This window comes from Brassica rapa, chromosome A01 (assembly GCF_000309985.2).
Source record: "Brassica rapa cultivar Chiifu-401-42 chromosome A01, CAAS_Brap_v3.01, whole genome shotgun sequence".
Taxonomy (NCBI): Eukaryota; Viridiplantae; Streptophyta; class Magnoliopsida; order Brassicales; family Brassicaceae; genus Brassica; species Brassica rapa.
In genome coordinates, this window is record NC_024795.2 from 1,864,639 (window position 1) to 1,883,359 (window position 18,721).

Here is an 18,721-nt window from a genome sequence, read left to right on the forward strand (position 1 = left end):
TGAGTTACTGCCTTCATTTTTTTTGTTAATTAGAAATTCAAGGAATGAGATTTTTTTTATATCTCAGAATAACCGAAACACTATGACATTAATTTTTCATAACTAGGAAAATACTATGAGTAATACATAAATTAGAAAAAAAAACATTAAACTCAAAACGTTACCGTTTTTGGAACAGTCAATCGTTAATTGACTATAGCTACTTCTTCTCTCTTTCTATCTCAGGTCAGAGCCATCAACAAGACAACAACAACAACAACAACAACAACAACAAGCGTGTCTTGACTGCTTCATCTCTCTTCTCCTTTCCCACGTAATTCCCCTAAAATCAACTCTCTCTAGGTTTCAATCAAACCATGAACCTTCTTCCTCTCTTCTAGACCTCTCCACCCTCTCTCTCTCTAATTCCCTTTGATCGGCGACGGAGAAAGCCAAGTCCGAAACTCTATAATGTCTGTCTCCGAGCTCAAAGAACGCCACGCCGTCGCTACAGAGACCGTCAACAACCTCCGCGATAGGCTTCAACAGAGACGCCTCCAGCTCCTCGACACCGATGGTTTGCGACTCTCCTCTTCTTCTTTCTTCTTCGCGATTCTTAGATCTGTTTTTTATTTCATTTGGGATTGAATTTTGGGCAGTGGCTAAGTACTCGGCGGCGCAAGGTCGTTCTCCGGTGAAATTCGGAGCCACGGATCTGGTTTGTTGCCGTACTCTTCAGGGACACACCGGGAAGGTGAGTGATCTTATCTCTCATCTTATTACAAGTGAATTGAATGTTTGATTCATTTGCTGCAAAGTTTATGTTTTTATCCTTCCAAGTATGCTTCTTTATGGAAGCTTTCTAGCTTGTGAACCGTGATGAAGTGTTTAGGGAGTGTATCTACTTAAGGGTTAACTAAAAGTTTCATTCTTTGAGGAGTTTAGGTTGCAATTAGTTCATTCTTGGAAGAGTTTAGGAGGCTACATGGACTTAACCGAATTTTTCTAGAGTTTCCTTATGTATGGTTGATGAATTGGAGCTGGCTATTGAGATTAACGGTTTAGAGAGTGTAATCATTTTAGGATTAACTAAAAGCTTCATTCTTTGAGGAGTTTAGGTCGCTAATAGTTCATTCTTTGAAGATTTTAGTAGTTACATGGACTTAACCGAATTTTTCTAGAGTTTCCTTATGTATGATTGAAGAATTGGAGCTGGATATTGAGATTAGCGGTTTAGGGAGTGTAAATCATTTTAGGGTTAACCAAAAGCTTCATTCTTTATGAGGATTTCGGATGAGGTAGCTAGCTTTAACATGTGTAAATTTACAGGTTTATTCGTTAGACTGGACGCCGGAAAGGAACCGGATTGTTAGTGCATCTCAAGATGGGAGGTTAATAGTGTGGAATGCTCTAACGAGTCAGAAGACTCACGCTATTAAACTCCCTTGTGCATGGGTTATGACTTGTGCCTTTTCTCCCAATGGCCAGACGGTTGCGTGTGGTGGGTTAGACAGTGTGTGTTCTATCTTCAGTCTTAGCTCCACTGCGGATAAGGATGGGACTGTACCGGTTTCGAGGATGCTTAGTGGCCACAGGGGGTATGTTTCGTGCTGTCAGTATGTCCCAAATGAGGATGCTCGTCTGATCACAAGTTCAGGTGATCAAACGTGTGTCTTATGGGATGTAACTACTGGTCTTAAAACTTCTGTTTTTGGCGGCGAGTTTCAGTCTGGACATACTGCTGATGTACTAAGGTAGGGGATGTTGCTTCCTTCTGCTTGCTTTATTACCATTTTGATTTGGAATCAATCTGTAGGTTTGTGATTCAAGTTAAAACTCATGCTCTTATACACCTTTATTGTACCCCCAGTGTCTCAATCAGTGGATCAAACCCAAACTGGTTCATTTCTGGTTCATGCGACACCACTGCACGCTTGTGGGACACTCGGGCTGCGAGCCGAGCGGTGCGAACGTTTCATGGGCACGAGGGAGATGTCAATACTGTCAAGTTCTTTCCGGATGGGAATAGATTTGGGACTGGATCAGACGATGGAACATGCAGGTTGTATGACATTAGGACGGGGCATCAACTCCAGGTGTATCAGCCACATGGTGATGGTGAGAACGTACCTGTGACCTCCATTGCGTTCTCTGCCTCGGGGAGACTTCTTTTCGCTGGTTACGCGAACAACAACGCCTGCTACGTTTGGGATACTCTTTTGGGAGAGGTAAGCTAAATAACATTAAGTATGAGTGGTGGTGAAAGTTGTTTTTTTGGCCCATTCTAATGTGGGGGTTAATTTGCATGCAGATTGTATTGGATTTGGGGGAACTGCAGGATTCGCACAAGAACCGGATAAGCTGTTTGGGGATGTCAGCAGACGGAAGTGCCTTGTGTACAGGAAGCTGGGATTCAAATCTAAAGGTTAGTGTCTCTAAAACAAAAGTAACAACATGAGAGTTGTGATTAAGATGATAGACTTTTGAGGATTTGTGTGTTATTAAATTACACAGATATGGGCATTTGGAGGGCACAGGAGAGTGATATGAAGAAGAGAAAACAAAACATAGGAGTCGTGTCTCATCAGCTGTATCTCGAGTTCTTTTCGTTTTGGTTAAATATATTCTGTACTCTTTGTTTGTAATCTGTGTGAAAAAAATGGGGAAGGGGAATGAATGGGAAGGTGTGTTGTTGCTTTTGAATAGTGGAATTGTGTTAGAGAGATCAAAACTTCCCATGTTTACTAGTGTACTTTTGATTTATTTATTCTTCATTTGCGTTTGCCAAACCATATATCGCATTACTTAACTTGTTACTTGTCCCCTACAGTGTTAATTCTCTAATTACTTCGTGCTTAAATCCTCATATATACTAGTGTACTTTTGATGTCCTATCAAGTATATAAGAAATAAAGAAAGCGAGAAATGAAAACACACATAATTCTTCAGACAAGTCTCCATGTCGACAACAGAAGCCTCCAAGGAACCAGGTAGTTTTATCGATTTATATTGAAACCTTTACTAAGCAGTTCAACTATTTCTTTTAACCATCAAATCAACACAAAAGTTTAGGAAAAAAACTCACGTATTTGACAAAAATAATGTAGAAAAAGAAGGAAAGCGAGGATCTATTAGAAACATAAAGAAAGGTCTTGTTTATTTCTGGTCTTGTACTTTTATAATAACACACTCTTTGGTGATCCAATCAGAGTTTTAGCCGTTGGCAACAATCTCATGAATGGCCTCAGCGACAGAGACGTCCTCTGCTCTAACCGCCAGTTTCATTGCAATCTCCTTTGAACTGTCCATCCCAAACTGTGCCCTCACTAACACTTTCACGTTCCCTATGTACACACCTGACAATAAGCAAGTGTGTGACCTTGCATTGCTCGGAACTGTCTCCGTCCCCTGCAATTTTATTTCTCAAAGTCTCAGTTGCAAGTTATCATCAAACCGGGAACCACAAACGATCGTGTATACTAAAGCTGACTAACCTCACAAGGCTGCATGCCAAGAAGATCGATGACAGCCTTTATAGCTTCTCCCAAACTCTCTCTCTGGCCAAGCCCATATTCGTCTACGTGCTCATCTTCTTCATTCATGCTTTCCCATGCATTCCTGAAATTGGAGACGCTCACTTTCACCATGTAATCTGCAGCCACAACTTCAAGATCCTCCAGCTGGTACTCATCTTCTACCCCATCGTCCTCTGCTTCACCTGTGCTTGGGTCAACCTGTTACAAACACATTTATAATGCACAAAAAACTAGTCATATTGCTTTTCTTTTTTTATCTCTGAACAACCTTCATCGTGTATATAGTAAATAAATAAATAAAGATGGAAATGAAAAGCAACATGTACCTCCTTAACAACGAAAGTCAATGTGTTAGAAAACTTTCCAACTGCAGGGACACCTGCTGGCTTCTCAAAAGCAACAAAGGCTTGACCAGGCGAATCATAAGGAAGTGAGTTCAGTGCCTTTGAAGTCAATTCACTGAATTCCTCTGCTTCTGAAGCATCTACAATGACATTGACCTACAAAAACCCATGCCAGAATTATGAAACGAGACCAGAAGGCAATAAGATACGCTTTACACCAATGTTATAGACCAATGGTTCAGTACCCTCTCCAACAACTGCTCTGGTATTGTGTTGGTGCAGTTGTACTGAAACACCACATGATTGTCAAAGATATGCTTTACAACATTGACAGCGTATTCTGTTTCTGCTTCAGTAAGCTCCACTGGGGAAGAAGACTGAAAAAAGAAATACAAGTTAAAGCAGTGGAGGTAAGTCAACAACATTAGAGTGAAAGAGAAGAATATTCAGCCCTAACCTTGAAAAGTTTTCCAAAGGCGGCAAACTCTGGAATAGATGAGAGAAGTCTTTCATAGCCATCAAAGCCAGAAGCAGGTGCAGCTGGTGGCGCACCGAGACCAGTGGGCTTCTTACCCTGGGCTTTCTTCTCCGCAAGGGGCTGGGATTTTACTTCCCTAGGCACAGAGTTGATATCAAAAGCTTCTTCAGAGGGATCCTGCAGATCAAGAATATAAGATAACTAAATGTTCTATCTAGGAACCCATACAAAAAGAAGAAAACTGAGAAATGCAAAACTCACATAATTCTTCAGACTAGTTTCCATGTTGACCAGAGGAACCTCAAGGGAACCAAATAAAAACTCCGTGCTGTCTTTATCAGTGTCAACAGTACCATCGCCGCCAAGGACGCTCAAAAACAGTGTTGCTCTATCACGGACCTTAAAATAAAAAGAGGTCGTAATGGTCAACGAAGGAATCGCCAAAAAACTTGCACGTATCTCCTCAGATAATGTTTACAAAGGCAAACACATGTATGCATGTACAATGATGCAACCGACCCAAGGGTACACAAACGGCATACAGAAACAGAAATGCACAGATATATTACTGAACCCACGACTGGAAAGTAGCTTTTCTAGACTAAAGAACGCACCTCATCATCACTGTCATAGATGCAGCGCTTCAACAGAATGGTAATACGGGGCTGCCAAGAATCCAATGATTAGCCTCTTTATCATCAGTCAAGGAAGATAAAAAGAAGAGAAAAAGACGCTAATAAGATAACTATACACACCTTCAAGGATTCAACCATAAATCCAAACTTTGCAAGTGTTGAAACAGCAGCAGCCCGGACAGTGGCATTTTCCAGATGCACACGATTATAAATATATCGTATATACTTGCTTGGATCAGAGGTGTTAGGCCCCTCGATTCCCAGAAAATGAAGGATCTGTGCGACAAAAGACATTTAAATACCATGTACGAATTTTTCAATAGCAACCAGATGGATTATGGAGAAAATAATTTACCTGCGTTGAAAGATAAGTGAATTCACAATCTTCAATGAACTCACAAAGATGAAGCAATCCACTTTCCTTCGCATCAGGGATATCTCGGATAATGGTCACAATAGAATCTACTATTGCTCGTTTATACTCAAATCCACCTTCTTCCCTAAGAATGTTGCTCAAGAAGGTCATCCTACAAATGAAAAGGTGAAACAGATTAATCATCAGCCACGAAGCTATAAAAACACCGTATCATTTGTAAGTCACTTCGAAAGAATAGCAATGCTAGAGACCAAAAGTACAAATAAAAGAGCCTAAAACTTCACTTACAAGGATCTGTACTTCAGTGGAAACTTCACACACAACGATCTTATTGCTTCCACGACCACGATTTTGAACTCGTCAGCGATATCTGACATAAAATTAGTTATCTGCTTCATCAAGCGTTCTACACTTGATTCGTTCCCTGTTTTCAGAAGAGTAGTGATTGCGAGGGTAGCAATGCTTCTGTTCTGATCAGAAATTAAACTCTCCATATCAATGTTGCAGTTGGTGACAGCCATTGGATGAGTCATTGCAACCTGTGGTTCAAACTTGCGTTTAGCGTACGATGAAACATTTTTCACCCTTGATGGTAAAAGAAATGATTAAGTTATCCAGAAGACTATACAATCCTTTGGGTGTTTTTAGATATACAAAGAAAGACTTTTTAGATGCAAATTTTGATATAAGAAAGCATTGCAAACCTTGTTCAGAGTTCGGACAGCAGCAAATCTCAGCACTGGTCTAGGTGAACTCAAAAAGAGTTGGAGAACAGTGATTGCTGGAGTCAACTCTCGGCTTGTAACACCATCAAGTTCAGTGATAGCCCTGGCAGCTTCAAGGATGACCATTTCTGCCTTATGGCGCAGGCAACTCTCCAGAAATTCATAGAACGGACGTTCTCCAGACTGACCGTGGTTAGACATGTCACGAATAACCTGAACAATATAAAATAGAGATAAATCACACAGATACGGTTCCCAATATAGAAATCAAACGGCATAGAGGACTAACCTGACTGGTGTAACGTATCAAAAGACACTGAGCCAAGGGAGAGCGGACAGATCCCCTGGTCAAGCTACCAACCAACTTGCTAACAGCCAAACGATCATTTTGGCGTATCTGTATATGATGATAGATTCTTAGCAGCTATAAGATAATTTCTCACTGCCTTTATAACTAGAAGGATGGCATATCGTGTTAGGAAACTGTTTAAATCAATGAAAAATTATTGTTTCTAGCCTCTCTATTTTCGAGGTACTTCATCTCAGTAAACATAAATCAATTTACTTAGGTAACACCAATGCGACAGAGTTACCTGATGGAGCAAAGCTAGGGCATGAAACTGAACGAGAGCTGATCTGGATTGAATACCTTCCTGAACCTCATTGCTCCATCTTTTAACAATTTCTGGGTTTGTCTGAAAAAGACATTACAAGAATATAAGCCCTAGCAACTAAGAAAGAACCTAACCGTTGCGGTGTGTAAGAGGTACCTTTAGCAAGTGAAGCCCACTGACTAAAGCTGCACTTGACACCACAGGATTCTTATCCACGATGGCTTGTTTCAAGTATCGCTCAATCTGAGTGAGAAGAGTTCCGTCTATGATCCGGCAGAGGACACGGATAGCATTGGCCCGATACATATCAATTTTACTGTTCATGTCCTTCATAAGAGAGCTTGTCACAATAATAACCTATAAGAGAATGATCAAAAAACTTATCAGAAACATATACTTTCAAAACGTACCATGATTATTCATATGAAAACTGAGTAAGATGTCAAACCTCATCCGATGAAGGAGATAACTCCTTAATGATCAAGTAAACCATTCTCCTCAACCCTGTGTCTTTCGATTGGAAAAGCTTCGTAACTGAAAAGAAAACTTCCGTCGCTTCAACCTGCATATAAAAACAAAATAAACTTCATTAAACATGATACTTTCACATGTGCTATGATATTAAGCATGAAGGTGAATCTGCATAACAAAAAAAAATCGAAAGCTGACCTTGGTGAATGACTCGCCTTGGTTAAGCAAATAAAGAAGCTTGGTGATGACCTGGGAGCATCTTCTGGGATCAACCTGAGCGTCATTAAACACTCTCGCTTCTTGAAGAACAGCTCCCTTCTCGATTCCCATGAATGGAGAATACTCCACTGATCCCCAAAACAAAATTTAGCAAATAAGCAAACAATTCACAACGGATCAGTAATAATCAACAACGTGAAATCGCAGATCTACACAAACCAAATCAGCTAATATCTAGAATCGGCCACAGATCTAGAAGCTTAAACATCTGATCTAACGCCTTGCAACAAAACCAGAGAATCCTAAATTCATGAGAACAGAAAAAAAAGCGGAGAGCGTACACTCATCGTCGTGATCGTCGTCTTTCTTCGCGTAGGGCTGCGCCATTTCTGATCTACCTTCGAAACTACTCCGTCACTCAGATCTCGCTTTTGAAGAGTCGGACGTTCAGAAACTGATGGGATCGAGCGGTAGAGGAGCTCCGATCTGCTGCGGTAGGCCTCAGATTTATACGCTGAGCTCTAAAAAAAAATACTATGATCTTGCGAGAGACTGCCACGTCATATTTGTGAGGTCTTGCGAGAGTTTATAGGAGTGATGATGCAATTAATCAATTGATTATTTTCATACTGTTTTTTTCTTTGATCTAGTGGTTTAATTTTTTCAAACAAAAAAATCTTAAGAGATGGGAGTTATTTGATACCAACAGTAAACATATAATAAAATCTTGATTAAGCATATCAATTACAAAACCATAACTTATATATGGCTCACTAAGACAAAATACACTATAGTATAGTCTCTCTAGTAAAATAAAACACCTAAAAACATGATAATTGTGGACTTTTTTCAAGCTGCTTGGCTATTCTTTGACGCAGAATGAAACAACACAAGGAACAAAATGCCTTTACAAAAAATGTAAGGCATAGGCAGAGAGATGCAAGTGAATGTGTGTTTCTAAAGCTGAGAATTGCGTCTCATTGAAGAACCTCTAGGCATCTCTTCACTACTCGAAGCAGAAGGATGTAACCCATACTCACTTGTTGCACCGTACTCGCTGCTCTGATACTCTTTTGTCTCTAACGCTAACTTCCTTATTTTCTTCATGTCTGCACTGTACGAGCTTGCGTCATACTCTGAGGTCATGCCTCCGGGGCTCAAGTACGAGTTTTGTCCCGGTCTTCCTCCTTCGTTTAGATCCTCCATTGACATGTCTCCTTCTAATGCTCGTACAATCTTTCATTTGTATACATAAGTAATGTCATCAAGATTGTGATTGATTTGATAACAAAATAACTAACAAGTGTTTTCTTTGAACCTGGCTCATCTTAGGTCGTCTTCTTGCTGAGTGTCTGATGGCTGCAGCTGCACAAGAAGCCATTTGAGCCATCTCTTGTTGATTGTAGTTTGTCTCTAGACGAGGATCTGCTAATTGGCTATAATCTCCATCTTGAGCTGCTTTCATACACAGAGGTCTTGCCTGCAAAACAAATGGTAACATTAGTTTTGTTTTTAAAAGTATTTGGTGGGAGGGATTAAACAAGTAATTACCAGACCGACTTACCCAATCTACCAAACTGTCCTCCATTTCTCCAGTTAGATCCACTGGAGGCCGTCCTGTTATGAGCTCAAGAAGCATTACTCCAAATGAGAAAACATCAGATTTGTCGGATAACTTTCCGCTTGACGCATACTCTGGAGCTAAGTATCTGAACCAAAGATATAAAAAACATAGTGAATAAGTGGGCTATGTGCATATGAAGTAAGACTGTTCAAAGCTACTTACCCAAATGTTCCCATGACTCTAGTGGAGACATGAGTATAGTTGTCTTGAGACAGCTTAGCTAGTCCAAAATCTGCAACCTGTGTATAATGAAAATTGATTTACGCATCAACACAAAGAGATATGAAAGTAATAGCATTACAACGGTGAACATAAATATATACCTTGGTTTCAAAACTGAAATCAAGAAGAATGTTTGCAGCTTTGATATCTCTATGGATAATTTTAGGATGACCTATATCATTGATGTAAAATATATATACAAATCTTTAGTTCATTATAGAAAGAGCTTAAAAATAGAAAGTAAATTGGTGTGGGGTAAAAAAATTCTTACAGTCTTCATGCAAATATGCAAGGCCTCTAGCTGATCCCAGTGCAATCTTCAGTCGTATAGACCATTCCAAAACAGGACGACCCTTTCCTGAAATACCAACCATGTTATTGATATTTAAGAAACCATACTTTTAAAAGTGATTATGTTATGTTAGATGAATGTACCGTAAAGATGGAATTCAAGAGTGTTATTAGGTAAAAACTCGTAAACCAAAAGCCTTTGGCCACCAGAGATGCAATAACCAACAAGAGAAACGAGATGACGATGATGGACACGGCTAATGATCTCAACCTCCGCTTGAAACTCGCGCTCTCCTTGTCCACTTCCAAGTTTAAGACTCTTCACTGCAACTTCTTTGCCACCAGGCAAAACACCTTTGTGAACGTATCCAAATCCTCCTTGGCCTAGCAAGTTGGACTGAGCGAAACCTTCTGTTGCTATGGAGAGTTCATCGTAGGTGAAAGTGCTTTGGTTGTGACCAAGAGTCGCAGCCTGAGGGGACGGCGTTGGACCAGCTAAGTTGGAAGTGTCACTATGAGGACCAGAGACAGGTTGCTGTGGGACCCAGTTTCCTCCTCCCATATTCACCACATGATCTTGTGGTGTTCCATTGTTGTAATAACCACCGTTACCTACACTATGCAACAACAACACCTTTAGCTTCTAAAGCTTAATCATTTAAACAGTATTCTAAAGATCGATTTACGCAGCGATAGGTGGCAAATGAATGATTTTTTTTTAATTTGGTCTAAGCATTCAAAAAAATAGTCTAAACATCCGCCTAATCAGTAATCCCCTATAAAACTACTAATTACCACCTAACGATTTCTTGAACATTAATTTAAACTACTAGACTATGATGATAGTTTTGAAACATTTTTATAGATGTGTTAAAACATGTGATTACCATTAGGTGCTCCAAAGGGACTGTTATTGTAGTAGTGCAAGTGGTTGACTTGAGGATCACGTTTCTTTCTTTTCTTCTTGCAACAGATGCAAATAAGCACTAGGAGTAGAAGCAATAGCCCTGCTCCTACAAGGACTCCAACAATCAATCCAACATTGGGTTGATGATGACTTTCTCCTGGAGAGGATGATGATGAGTCTGAACCTCCACTGCTCCGAGGAGGGCTTATTGACCGAGGCGGTGACGGTGAGTCACCGCCGCTGGAGTTTCTGTTGTTCCCTGATGGTGGAGACGGTGTAGAACCGTCTCTGTTGTTACCATTGTTGTTGCCGCCATTGGTTTTGTTACGGTCATCATTAGCACCAGGAGAAGGAGGGGTTGGTCTTTGTGAAGGGGGTGACTGGTTGGCCGGTGCTTGAGGCGGTGCAGGTGGAGTTACCGGAGTTTTGACTTCAGGAGAAGGTGGAGAAGGATTCTCTGGAGTTTTCGGTGGTGGATTACCTGCAGCAGGCGGTGAAGGTGGCGGTGATGGAGGAGGTAAGGTTTCTTGGCTCGGCGGTGCAGGAGGTGGTGAAGAAGCAGAGCTATTGTTAGTTGGTGGAGGAGCAGAGTCAGGGGCCGGTGGGGATGAAACAGGTGCTACTGGTGGTGATGTCTCATTTGGCGGCGAGCCTGTGCCTGCATTAGGAGCTTCCGGGGCAGGAGGTGAATCCACGGGTGAGTCAGCCATGATGACGTGTTTTTCTCGGTGAAAGGTTTCTCAACGACGGAGAAACCTTTGTCCCCGGTGATCCTGGACGCAACAGCCTTGTATTCCAAGCAAAACACAAATAGCTTTATGTGATTCAAAATTTAGAACATGAAGACATTCATACCTACCTCGTGGTGAAAGAGATGATTGTTTGAAAGTTTAGAGAGAGAGATTGGAATCGTGATGGATTCTTTTTGGGGTTTGAGAAATAGCTTTCTCCTAGGAACAAGGAGAGTTCCTATGAACAAATGAACAGTTTTGACTATAATTAGAAAGCAAATGTTTCTCTCTTTCTCCATCATCTATATTTGATACTCCCTGTTCCACTGGAATTGTAGTTTTAAGAGTTTTCACATATTCTAAGAATAAAGTTACAACTCCAAATAGGATCGCTTGGTTATTTATAAATTATGTTCGGTTTGGTTTTGTTTTTTTTGTTTCAAGATAAATGTATTCAAATCTATGCAATATACTTATATAAAAATTCATATAATCTTTTCTGTTAATTCCGTAAATAAAACCGAGCTTACAATATCAAAATCTAGTAGAACATAAAGAGCTACCCCGCGAATCTGAACACTATCACGTGGAACCACTAAACCAAATAAACATTGTCTGAACACGGAGCTGGATCTGAATCAGGAACAGAGAATGATGATATTCATGGACCTGGAGGTCTTGGCATTGGTGGGCGTGGAAAGGCCATGCCTATGGGAGGTCTATGAGCCACATTAGCAAAATTTGTAGCGATTCTGTTTGCTGGTAATGATGCTTTTGAGGACACTGAAGGCGGGACACCCAGTCGAGCCGCTATGATCTGTGCTCTTTCATGGTATAGCCGTTGCCTCGACCTCTCTAATTGCTCTCTTACCCTCGCTGTCAAGCTTTCAGCGTCGTTGAAGATAGATAGTTTTGCTTCTAGTTTATGTAACTGCTTAGGCATACAAAAACAACATCATTATTATGTTACAACTCCTGAACAATCTATCTAAGGTGCATACAGTTAAACGATATTTTACCTGCTTCTCTATTAATGATCCAGAAAGTTGTCGGATTTGATCTTCTTCGAGCTTCGCAAGATGCTTTGCCTTTACTGCCGCAGCTGAGAGAGCAGAGATAGCTGCGCGCTTAAGCTTACCAGAGTTATGTTTGTCTTTTTTCCCTGCACAAACATTCTTCTCTTTACTTCCTTCTTTATTTAGATTTTCACCTGCAAACAATGTTTAAACAACAAACCAATAAGATATAACAGAATCATGCAATGCGGGTCCATTTTCTAATGTTTGAGAGAGAGAAAGACAACCACCTGTTCCATTTTCCGGTAGAGAAGCTGATCCAATGGGCTGCTCTGCAACAGACGTGTCTGGCATACTGTGGTCATCCTCCTTAGCCTGTTCAGCCTTTTCTCCTGCTGTTTTCACCATATCTTGAGGATCCTTCTCGGACTGTAATGTATCCTTCATCTCCACATCTTTTGATGCTTCTGGCTGAGAAACATCTGCAGCTGCCTTGGAGACAGTTGCTTTAGAGGCCGCTTTATTTTCGCTAGAAAGCTTATCACCATCCTTTGAAGGTTTTTCGAGCTCCTTCCCTGAACTTTTGTCCTGCAATTTACAAATAATATCCGCTGGTTTCTCTGAATTTTTAGTTGCGGCTGCATTAATAGATACTTTTTGTCCTTCAGAATCTGGATTTCTAGCATAACTTTCAGTTAGGGAACCAGGTTGCTTTCCTTCAGAGACTGAATCCTGATTTACTTTGCCTGGATCACTATCTGTCATTTCCCTATCATCTTCTGCTTTCTGGCTTTTCTCTTCTGCATCCACACTGAAAATGTTTTGCTAGTTTCAGATTTGAGAAACAACAACCAGTATCTTCAAAATATTGAGAGAAGAACAAAAACACAGAATTGAAGAACATTATCGGATATTCAAATAAATATGAACCTTTTTGATTCAGTTAAGTCCTCCTTGTTTTCTGGTGGATCTTCGAGAACAAAACAATGTCTTGTGGCAAGCAACAACCCAGAATTGCTGTTAAGAGATTTGACGGAAGCTCTGGCTGAAGCAGTAGCAACGTCAGATCCCGCCAATCTCACCAGAAAAGCTGCCTATAGAAAAAAGAACCTTGCAAGATCAGAAAAGAGAAGATGATGATGCATTTATGAATTTAAAAAAAAAAATCTCCTCTCAATCACCGTTGCAGCAAATTTTCTGTTTTACATCACAAATTCACAACTTACCAGTCCCATGACAGGATTTCCCAAATCAGCAAAGGATAAAGAAGCTTCGGGTGTGATGGGATAACCAACGTCTTCAAAAGCTTCAGTCAGAGCTTTCAGAGCAACGTTCTCATCAGCCTCATCTTTACATCTTTCATCAATGACGATTTCTACCTCAGGCGTTTTCTGGTCGGCTTCCACTTCCTTAGTTTCCTCACTCGCATCTCCAGGCTTAGAAGATTCCTGAGGAACTTTTCCTTCATTGTCATCTTCTTTTTCTGGAGCTTCCTTCACAGCTTCAACTTCAACAACAAGATTCGTATTCTCTGTCTCTTTCTCTTTCTCTACAGGTGCATCGTTTAGAACAGGTTTCTCATCTTTAGACACAGCTATATCCGTAGTGTCTTTTATACTCGGATCTTTGTGGTCAGTTTGATCAAGAAACGCATCCTCGATTGGCATTTGAAGAAAATGAAGCATACACTGAGCTTTCGTCTTCGTAGCAACATGCTCCGCAATCTCACTCCAATTCTCCTTAAAGATCTCTATACCTTCGAGTAGAAGAAGAGTCTCTTGATCAGTCCACTTCCCACTACCAACGCCAGGATCCTTAGCAGGCTCCAATAGTATAAAGTCGGAAGATGACATATCTGAGCTGAACTTGCCACTGTCAAAGCACTCCATGCATAAGTCAAAATCTGCCTGTCAAAAATCTCCATATTAGCATATAAAATTTTAAATAAGAGAAAGAATGTATCACCTATACATCATTTAACTAGGACGGAACTAAAATAAAGCGACAAAACACCTGTTTCGGGCAGTGGTAGCGCTTGAGAGAGCAATCAGCTGAACAAGAGTTACAGTGATATTCAACCGCTGGACCCTCTTGCTTCAGCGAGTCATCAGCAGCAGCCATCGGATCCGGAAACAGCCCTGATGGTGTAGTAGTAGCTTGCGCTGTGAGACGAGGCTTTTGAACAAAAGCAGCCATCGAAGAAGCCTCATCCGCTTGGAATCGATATAAACTGTTGAGCAAAGACTCCTTATCCCCAACACCATCATCACGCTCACCACCATCACTAGAACTCGCGTCTGGTGGTGGGAACGGGTGAAAATTGATTAACCCCCAGTAGTCCAAGAACTCCATCACCTCCTGCTTTGCTTCAACGTCTCCAACCTCGAGTTCTGTTAAATGTTTTCCTTCTATTTGCGTGTTTGGATCGGAATGAAACTTCCTCATGATCCAATCCCTAATTTCAATGTAAACATCGGAACTGCGACCTTCTAACTTGCCGTTGAAGAAAGAAGGTAACGAACGCTCTTCAAGCGGATGAATCTTTCCCCATGAGAACCAACCTGTAAAAAAAATCTCAGCAGCTCAATGTTAACATTAAGAGCATCAATTAATCGCCACGTGTACTTAGATTCAACATGATTAGGATCTCAGCAGCTCAATGTTAACACAAGATAAGGATTAAGAGTATCAATTCATCGCCACGTGTACTTAGATTCAACATGAGGAAGAAGAAGAAGAGCTAACTAACCGCAATGATTAGGCACCACATGAACATTGCTTCCGCGAGATCTAATCCCTTCGAAATCAGCTTCGATCTTAGCCTCCAAGGCCTCCCACTCGCGGATCGCCTTGTTCCTCTCCTCCTCCTCCTTCGGCTTCTCGCCGTCCGGGGCACTCAGCAGCTCCGGCTTCGCCTCGGTCGCGGACGGCATGTTGCTCGGCGCCTGTCGAGCTCTGGTTAGAGGTCCGTTGTGGACCGGGGAGAAGGACGCGAGCATCGCCTTCTCGCGCGTCAGCATCCGCTTGGAGGATGTTGATGAGGAATTGGAGGCTCCGAGAGCGTTCGATTTTCTTTTCACGCGCCGCCGCGGCGTGGGCTCGGATGCCGGAGAGTCTCCGGAGCTGCCGGCCGAAGCTAGGGTTCCTCCAGCATCGCGTCGTCTCTCCTCCATCTCGAGATAGTCGGACCAATCTTCGGGAGGTTGGAATTGCCGTCGTCAGTGTCTAGCGCATTTTTATCTTTATTTGGGGTTTTTTTGTATTTTAGTTTTGTTTTGGGGTGTATAAGCAAATTGTATGTTTCCAGGGCCCAAAACTGAAAAACATGTTGAAATTGGCACGCCTGGAAATTATTAATTTGAATGGTTTGTTCGGTTATACTTCGGTTTAAATCAATCACTCTGAAATTAGCATCCGGTACGAGGGAATACATGTGGTTTTCTCGGAATTAAACTTGGTTTAAACAGTTTTGGAGTTTTTGTATGTAATTGAATAACATTTTCAAAAATATTATAAACAATTCTACAATCGACTTTGTAAATGAGTTCATGTAATTGAATAACGTTATCAAAAATATTACAAACAATTCTACAATCGACGACAATTTTTGTAAATGAATTCATGTATAGTGATATCATTTTTTTTCTGAAACCATGCTTGAAAGTATATGTTGATTTTTTTTTGTAAGATTTTCTCTATTAATTTACATAATTCACTTTCTCTATAGTTGAAATCCAAATACTTTATTGTAAAAATATTTATGAACCACTAGTTAAACTATTGAATTTATCATTTGGAGTTTTTATCAACAACCTTCTCCCAAGTAAAGCTTTCTTTTTAATGATTTTACCTTGAATGCGCATAAACATTCAAATTCTTGGAAAAAAATTCAAGAAATCAACAATCTTTGGCCAATGAAATTCTACTTGGATTTTCTAGAGTAAATTGTTATCCTTGCCATAACTTATAGCACTAAGACTGAAATAAATAAAACTGACTGCAAAAAGAAAAACAAAACTGACCAAAAACATTTCCTACAAGGTTGTTCTGATGTATGTACTAATTAAACTTAAAAATCTTGGCGTAAGAAGTTTTCGAAACTGGTTCCTTTTAGTGTGGTTTGAACCTCTTCCCAGTTCTGTACATGTTGTGACAATGAACCAAGATGAATCTTCACTTGCCGACTCTTTAACTCACGTTTTGGGACCTTAAGAAACTCTTGTACATCGTCTAGTCTCTGCATCCAAAACAGAAATCATCATTAACACATAAGAAAATAACAAACAATCACTGATTTTATCTAGTTTCCAAAGGATTAGATGTAACAAACCACAATGCGCTTCTCCACAACATCTTCGTAATGCAAAAGGATATGTCGAGTGGTATTAAAGTAAGCCAATGCTTTCAGAGTCGTTTCTTGTATCTTCTTCAGCTCTGTTAACAAAAGTGTTGTGTTGACCATTGGCTTGTAACCCGCAAGTATCTCAGCTTCTTTGGGAGAATGGACGTGAGACTTGTGAGTCCCGTTTAATAGCTTAGCGTCTCTGTCATAAGTGTTCGCGAGTACTGATATCATGCGGCGTAGTAAGTTTCTTCTGAAGAGAAAAATTGAAGAGACGCCTCTGGTTTTGAAGTATTCTACTATTTCTTCATGGTGTTTCATCAGACCCTGCAATATTCACAATGTTGACCAATAAATATGGATGTTATCTAGCAATATCTTTGTTCATCGTGTTTCTTTACGCATATTAAGAGAACACATTAATTACTATTAAAATATATCATTTTTGAAATTGTCAATTTTCAATAATTTCTAACCAATAATATTTCAATAAACTCAATTAATTTTCTACAAAATTTACAACTTTCACATAATAAATATAAAATTTCTATCTTTGTAAAATAAATTATTGTTTTTAACACATCTTTCTTAGTGGAACGGATGGAGTATATGTATATTACCTGATTAAGCATCCACTTGAAGCCAACAGCGGAAGTACACTCATTCTTAGAGGCACTACTTAACCAGTCTAGGTTATAGACTTTGTCAAGTGTCTCGAAAATGGTTGAAACATTAGCCCTCCTATCTTTATTAGAAAAGATCTCTCCGTTGGAGCTTATGTTAGTATGATTGTTAAGTAAAGTCTCAAACCAGCCACTACCAGATCTCTGCATGGAGATAATCGCAAAGTACCTAACCGGTTGGCAAGAACATTCGTCCCTAAATCATTTAAAACCCACAAAAACACTAGTCAATATAAAGAACCAAGAATCATAAAGGCTTTCTCTCTCTCTCTCTCTTTGGTTACCTGTTATATGTGTTTGGTTTAGGGTAATGCAGGAATGGAATGTCCCATGGCTCGATGTTAGGCTCAGGACAAGGCCTCTCAAAGACTTCAACGTTCAAGAAACCATAGTTTGGGCTGACTCCAATTTGCTTGAGACAAATCGAGCAAATGTACACAGTGCACACCATTACAAAGAAGAGAACGACCATTCTTAATACAAGTGAGGACTGTTTAGGAAGCTTCATGACAAAACTATCCTGCAAAAACAAAGAGAACAATACATTTACGTCCTCGGGTTAATTTTCTAATGTAGAATAATCAACGAAAATCTTTTGTTTTCTAATGATACAGATTCTCAAAGAATATCAATTTGTATGGATTAGAGTAAAGCAATATAAGATTATTACGAGCTGAGATTGAAACTACTGGACAGATCAGATCACTCACAAAGTCACAAGACGATTAAAAATGGGCAAAACTTTGAATCTAAAAGCGAGACATGAGAAAATGTACCTTGGAGAGTAAAGAATGATCGTCGGCCATGGCTGCCTTGATAAATAGATAGAGAGAGATGAGAGGTTAGAAAGGAACAGAACAATAGAAAGATATTGGAAGTTTTTTCAGACAAGACTAGTGTAAAACTTTTGTTTTACAGATCAACGCAATGATTAGAGTGAAGCCCCACGACCGTTGTTTTTTTCTCCTTCTCTGTTCGGTTGCTTCGACTTCACGGATTTCGAGTGATTAAACATTTTAAAATGAAAAATAGTATGGAAATTTCAGGAAAAGTAGAGCGTAAACTCCGAGACGAACAGGTCAAGATTCACTACAACGTCATTTTTGCTGACATGCACCGTGTTACACCAGTCACCACTATCTGTGGTTTCCTTTTAAATATTACATTACTAACGTTCAATAGGAATCAATATTGCATGTAAATCTCTTAGCCTAAAAAAAAGTTGCATGTAAATGAAAATTTATAATGGTGTTTTTTTGTTAAATATACATCAACTTTGGCATGAGGCAACGTTATTGTTTTCGTCTATTACACTATGGTGCTTATAATCCTAACATTTGGACGATTACTTATATCAACACAGCATAAGAATGTAACTGTCCCAAGAAGATAAAATAATATGTTACGTACATTCGCCACATGCGACCTAAGTAGACCATGTTAATCTCTCTTTAAAAACATAAAATATATCATATCAATGTTATTAATTTTGGCTAAATAAGTCTGAGCTTCTTGTTACACGTACGGA

General features: G+C 40.0%; 5 protein-coding genes across 6 annotated transcripts; 1 reads left to right on the top strand and 4 right to left on the bottom strand.

The window, feature by feature from the left end:
- Positions 1-193: 193 nt before the first annotated feature.
- On the top strand, positions 194-2,771 carry LOC103837655 (guanine nucleotide-binding protein subunit beta). The gene is made up of 6 exons (XM_009114051.3): positions 194-556; positions 639-733; positions 1,309-1,733; positions 1,850-2,207; positions 2,291-2,404; positions 2,494-2,771. The coding sequence occupies exons 1-6, from the start codon at positions 451-453 to the stop codon at positions 2,527-2,529; spliced, it is 1,134 nt and encodes a 377-aa protein (XP_009112299.1). The 5' UTR covers positions 194-450; the 3' UTR covers positions 2,530-2,771.
- Positions 2,772-2,988: 217 nt separating this feature from the next.
- LOC103837747 (coatomer subunit gamma) lies at positions 2,989-7,957 on the bottom strand. The gene is made up of 17 exons (XM_009114151.3): positions 7,719-7,957; positions 7,357-7,505; positions 7,136-7,249; positions 6,844-7,044; positions 6,667-6,768; positions 6,363-6,470; positions 6,053-6,286; positions 5,637-5,887; positions 5,328-5,499; positions 5,093-5,248; positions 4,952-5,002; positions 4,599-4,736; positions 4,317-4,514; positions 4,105-4,236; positions 3,842-4,015; positions 3,474-3,713; positions 2,989-3,387 (listed from the first exon to the last, which is right to left on the bottom strand). Exons 1-17 carry the CDS (start codon positions 7,762-7,764, stop codon positions 3,193-3,195), a joined length of 2,661 nt encoding a protein of 886 aa, XP_009112399.1. The 5' UTR covers positions 7,765-7,957; the 3' UTR covers positions 2,989-3,192.
- Positions 7,958-8,201: 244 nt separating this feature from the next.
- Positions 8,202-11,384, bottom strand: LOC103837835 (proline-rich receptor-like protein kinase PERK5). Of its 2 annotated transcripts, XM_009114250.3 has the most exons (8): positions 10,402-11,131; positions 9,659-10,126; positions 9,495-9,581; positions 9,325-9,395; positions 9,164-9,240; positions 8,942-9,086; positions 8,696-8,857; positions 8,335-8,613 (listed from the first exon to the last, which is right to left on the bottom strand). In XM_009114250.3, exons 1-8 carry the CDS (start codon positions 11,129-11,131, stop codon positions 8,335-8,337), a joined length of 2,019 nt encoding a protein of 672 aa, XP_009112498.1. The 2 variants fall into 2 exon arrangements, with proteins under 2 accessions (XP_033142455.1, XP_009112498.1); XM_033286564.1 differs by having other exon boundaries at positions 8,202-8,613; positions 8,696-9,086; positions 10,402-11,384.
- Positions 11,385-11,601: 217 nt separating this feature from the next.
- Positions 11,602-15,466, bottom strand: LOC103837926 (SWI/SNF complex subunit SWI3D). The gene is made up of 7 exons (XM_009114350.3): positions 14,918-15,466; positions 14,182-14,729; positions 13,395-14,075; positions 13,099-13,262; positions 12,459-12,979; positions 12,172-12,362; positions 11,602-12,083 (listed from the first exon to the last, which is right to left on the bottom strand). Exons 1-7 carry the CDS (start codon positions 15,339-15,341, stop codon positions 11,814-11,816), a joined length of 2,799 nt encoding a protein of 932 aa, XP_009112598.2. The 5' UTR covers positions 15,342-15,466; the 3' UTR covers positions 11,602-11,813.
- Positions 15,467-16,152: 686 nt separating this feature from the next.
- Positions 16,153-18,561, bottom strand: LOC103838013. Its single transcript, XM_009114456.2, has 5 exons — positions 17,970-18,561; positions 17,478-17,713; positions 17,131-17,389; positions 16,499-16,837; positions 16,153-16,405 (listed from the first exon to the last, which is right to left on the bottom strand). The coding sequence occupies exons 1-5, from the start codon at positions 17,997-17,999 to the stop codon at positions 16,238-16,240; spliced, it is 1,032 nt and encodes a 343-aa protein (XP_009112704.1). The 5' UTR covers positions 18,000-18,561; the 3' UTR covers positions 16,153-16,237.
- Positions 18,562-18,721: the final 160 nt, after the last annotated feature.

Bases quoted from the DNA above. Each gene is read 5' to 3' on its own strand.
- LOC103837835 (XM_033286564.1), bottom strand. From the start codon at position 11,131: ATGGCTGACTCACCCGTGGATTCACCTCCTGCCCCGGAAGCTCCTAAT. The intron at 9,087-9,163 runs GTAAGTAGCTTT...TCTTTGGTTCAG, and splicing joins AGAGTCATGGGAACATTTGG to ATACTTAGCTCCAGAGTATG. The intron at 8,614-8,695 runs GTTCAAAGAAAA...TACAAATGAAAG, and splicing joins GACGACCTAAGATGAGCCAG to ATTGTACGAGCATTAGAAGG.
- LOC103838013 (XM_009114456.2), bottom strand. From the start codon at position 17,999: ATGGCCGACGATCATTCTTTACTCTCCAAG. The intron at 17,390-17,477 runs GTAACCAAAGAG...TAAATGATTTAG, and splicing joins AAACCAAACACATATAACAG to GGACGAATGTTCTTGCCAAC. The intron at 16,406-16,498 runs GTTTGTTACATC...TTTTGGATGCAG, and splicing joins TTGTGGAGAAGCGCATTGTG to AGACTAGACGATGTACAAGA.
- LOC103837747 (XM_009114151.3), bottom strand. From the start codon at position 7,764: ATGGCGCAGCCCTACGCGAAGAAAGACGACGATCACGACGATGAGT. The intron at 6,287-6,362 runs GTTAGTCCTCTA...TATATTGTTCAG, and splicing joins TGATACGTTACACCAGTCAG to GTTATTCGTGACATGTCTAA. The intron at 4,737-4,951 runs GTGCGTTCTTTA...TTTTATTTTAAG, and splicing joins TCTATGACAGTGATGATGAG to GTCCGTGATAGAGCAACACT.
- LOC103837655 (XM_009114051.3), top strand. From the start codon at position 451: ATGTCTGTCTCCGAGCTCAAAGAACGCCACGCCGTCGCTACAGAGACC. The intron at 734-1,308 runs GTGAGTGATCTT...GTAAATTTACAG, and splicing joins TTCAGGGACACACCGGGAAG to GTTTATTCGTTAGACTGGAC. The intron at 2,208-2,290 runs GTAAGCTAAATA...ATTTGCATGCAG, and splicing joins GGGATACTCTTTTGGGAGAG to ATTGTATTGGATTTGGGGGA.
- LOC103837926 (XM_009114350.3), bottom strand. From the start codon at position 15,341: ATGGAGGAGAGACGACGCGATGCTGGAGGAACCCTAGCTTCGGCCGGC. The intron at 12,363-12,458 runs GTGGTTGTCTTT...CATTGTTTGCAG, and splicing joins TCTACCGGAAAATGGAACAG to GTGAAAATCTAAATAAAGAA. The intron at 12,084-12,171 runs GTAAAATATCGT...ATGCCTAAGCAG, and splicing joins GATCATTAATAGAGAAGCAG to TTACATAAACTAGAAGCAAA.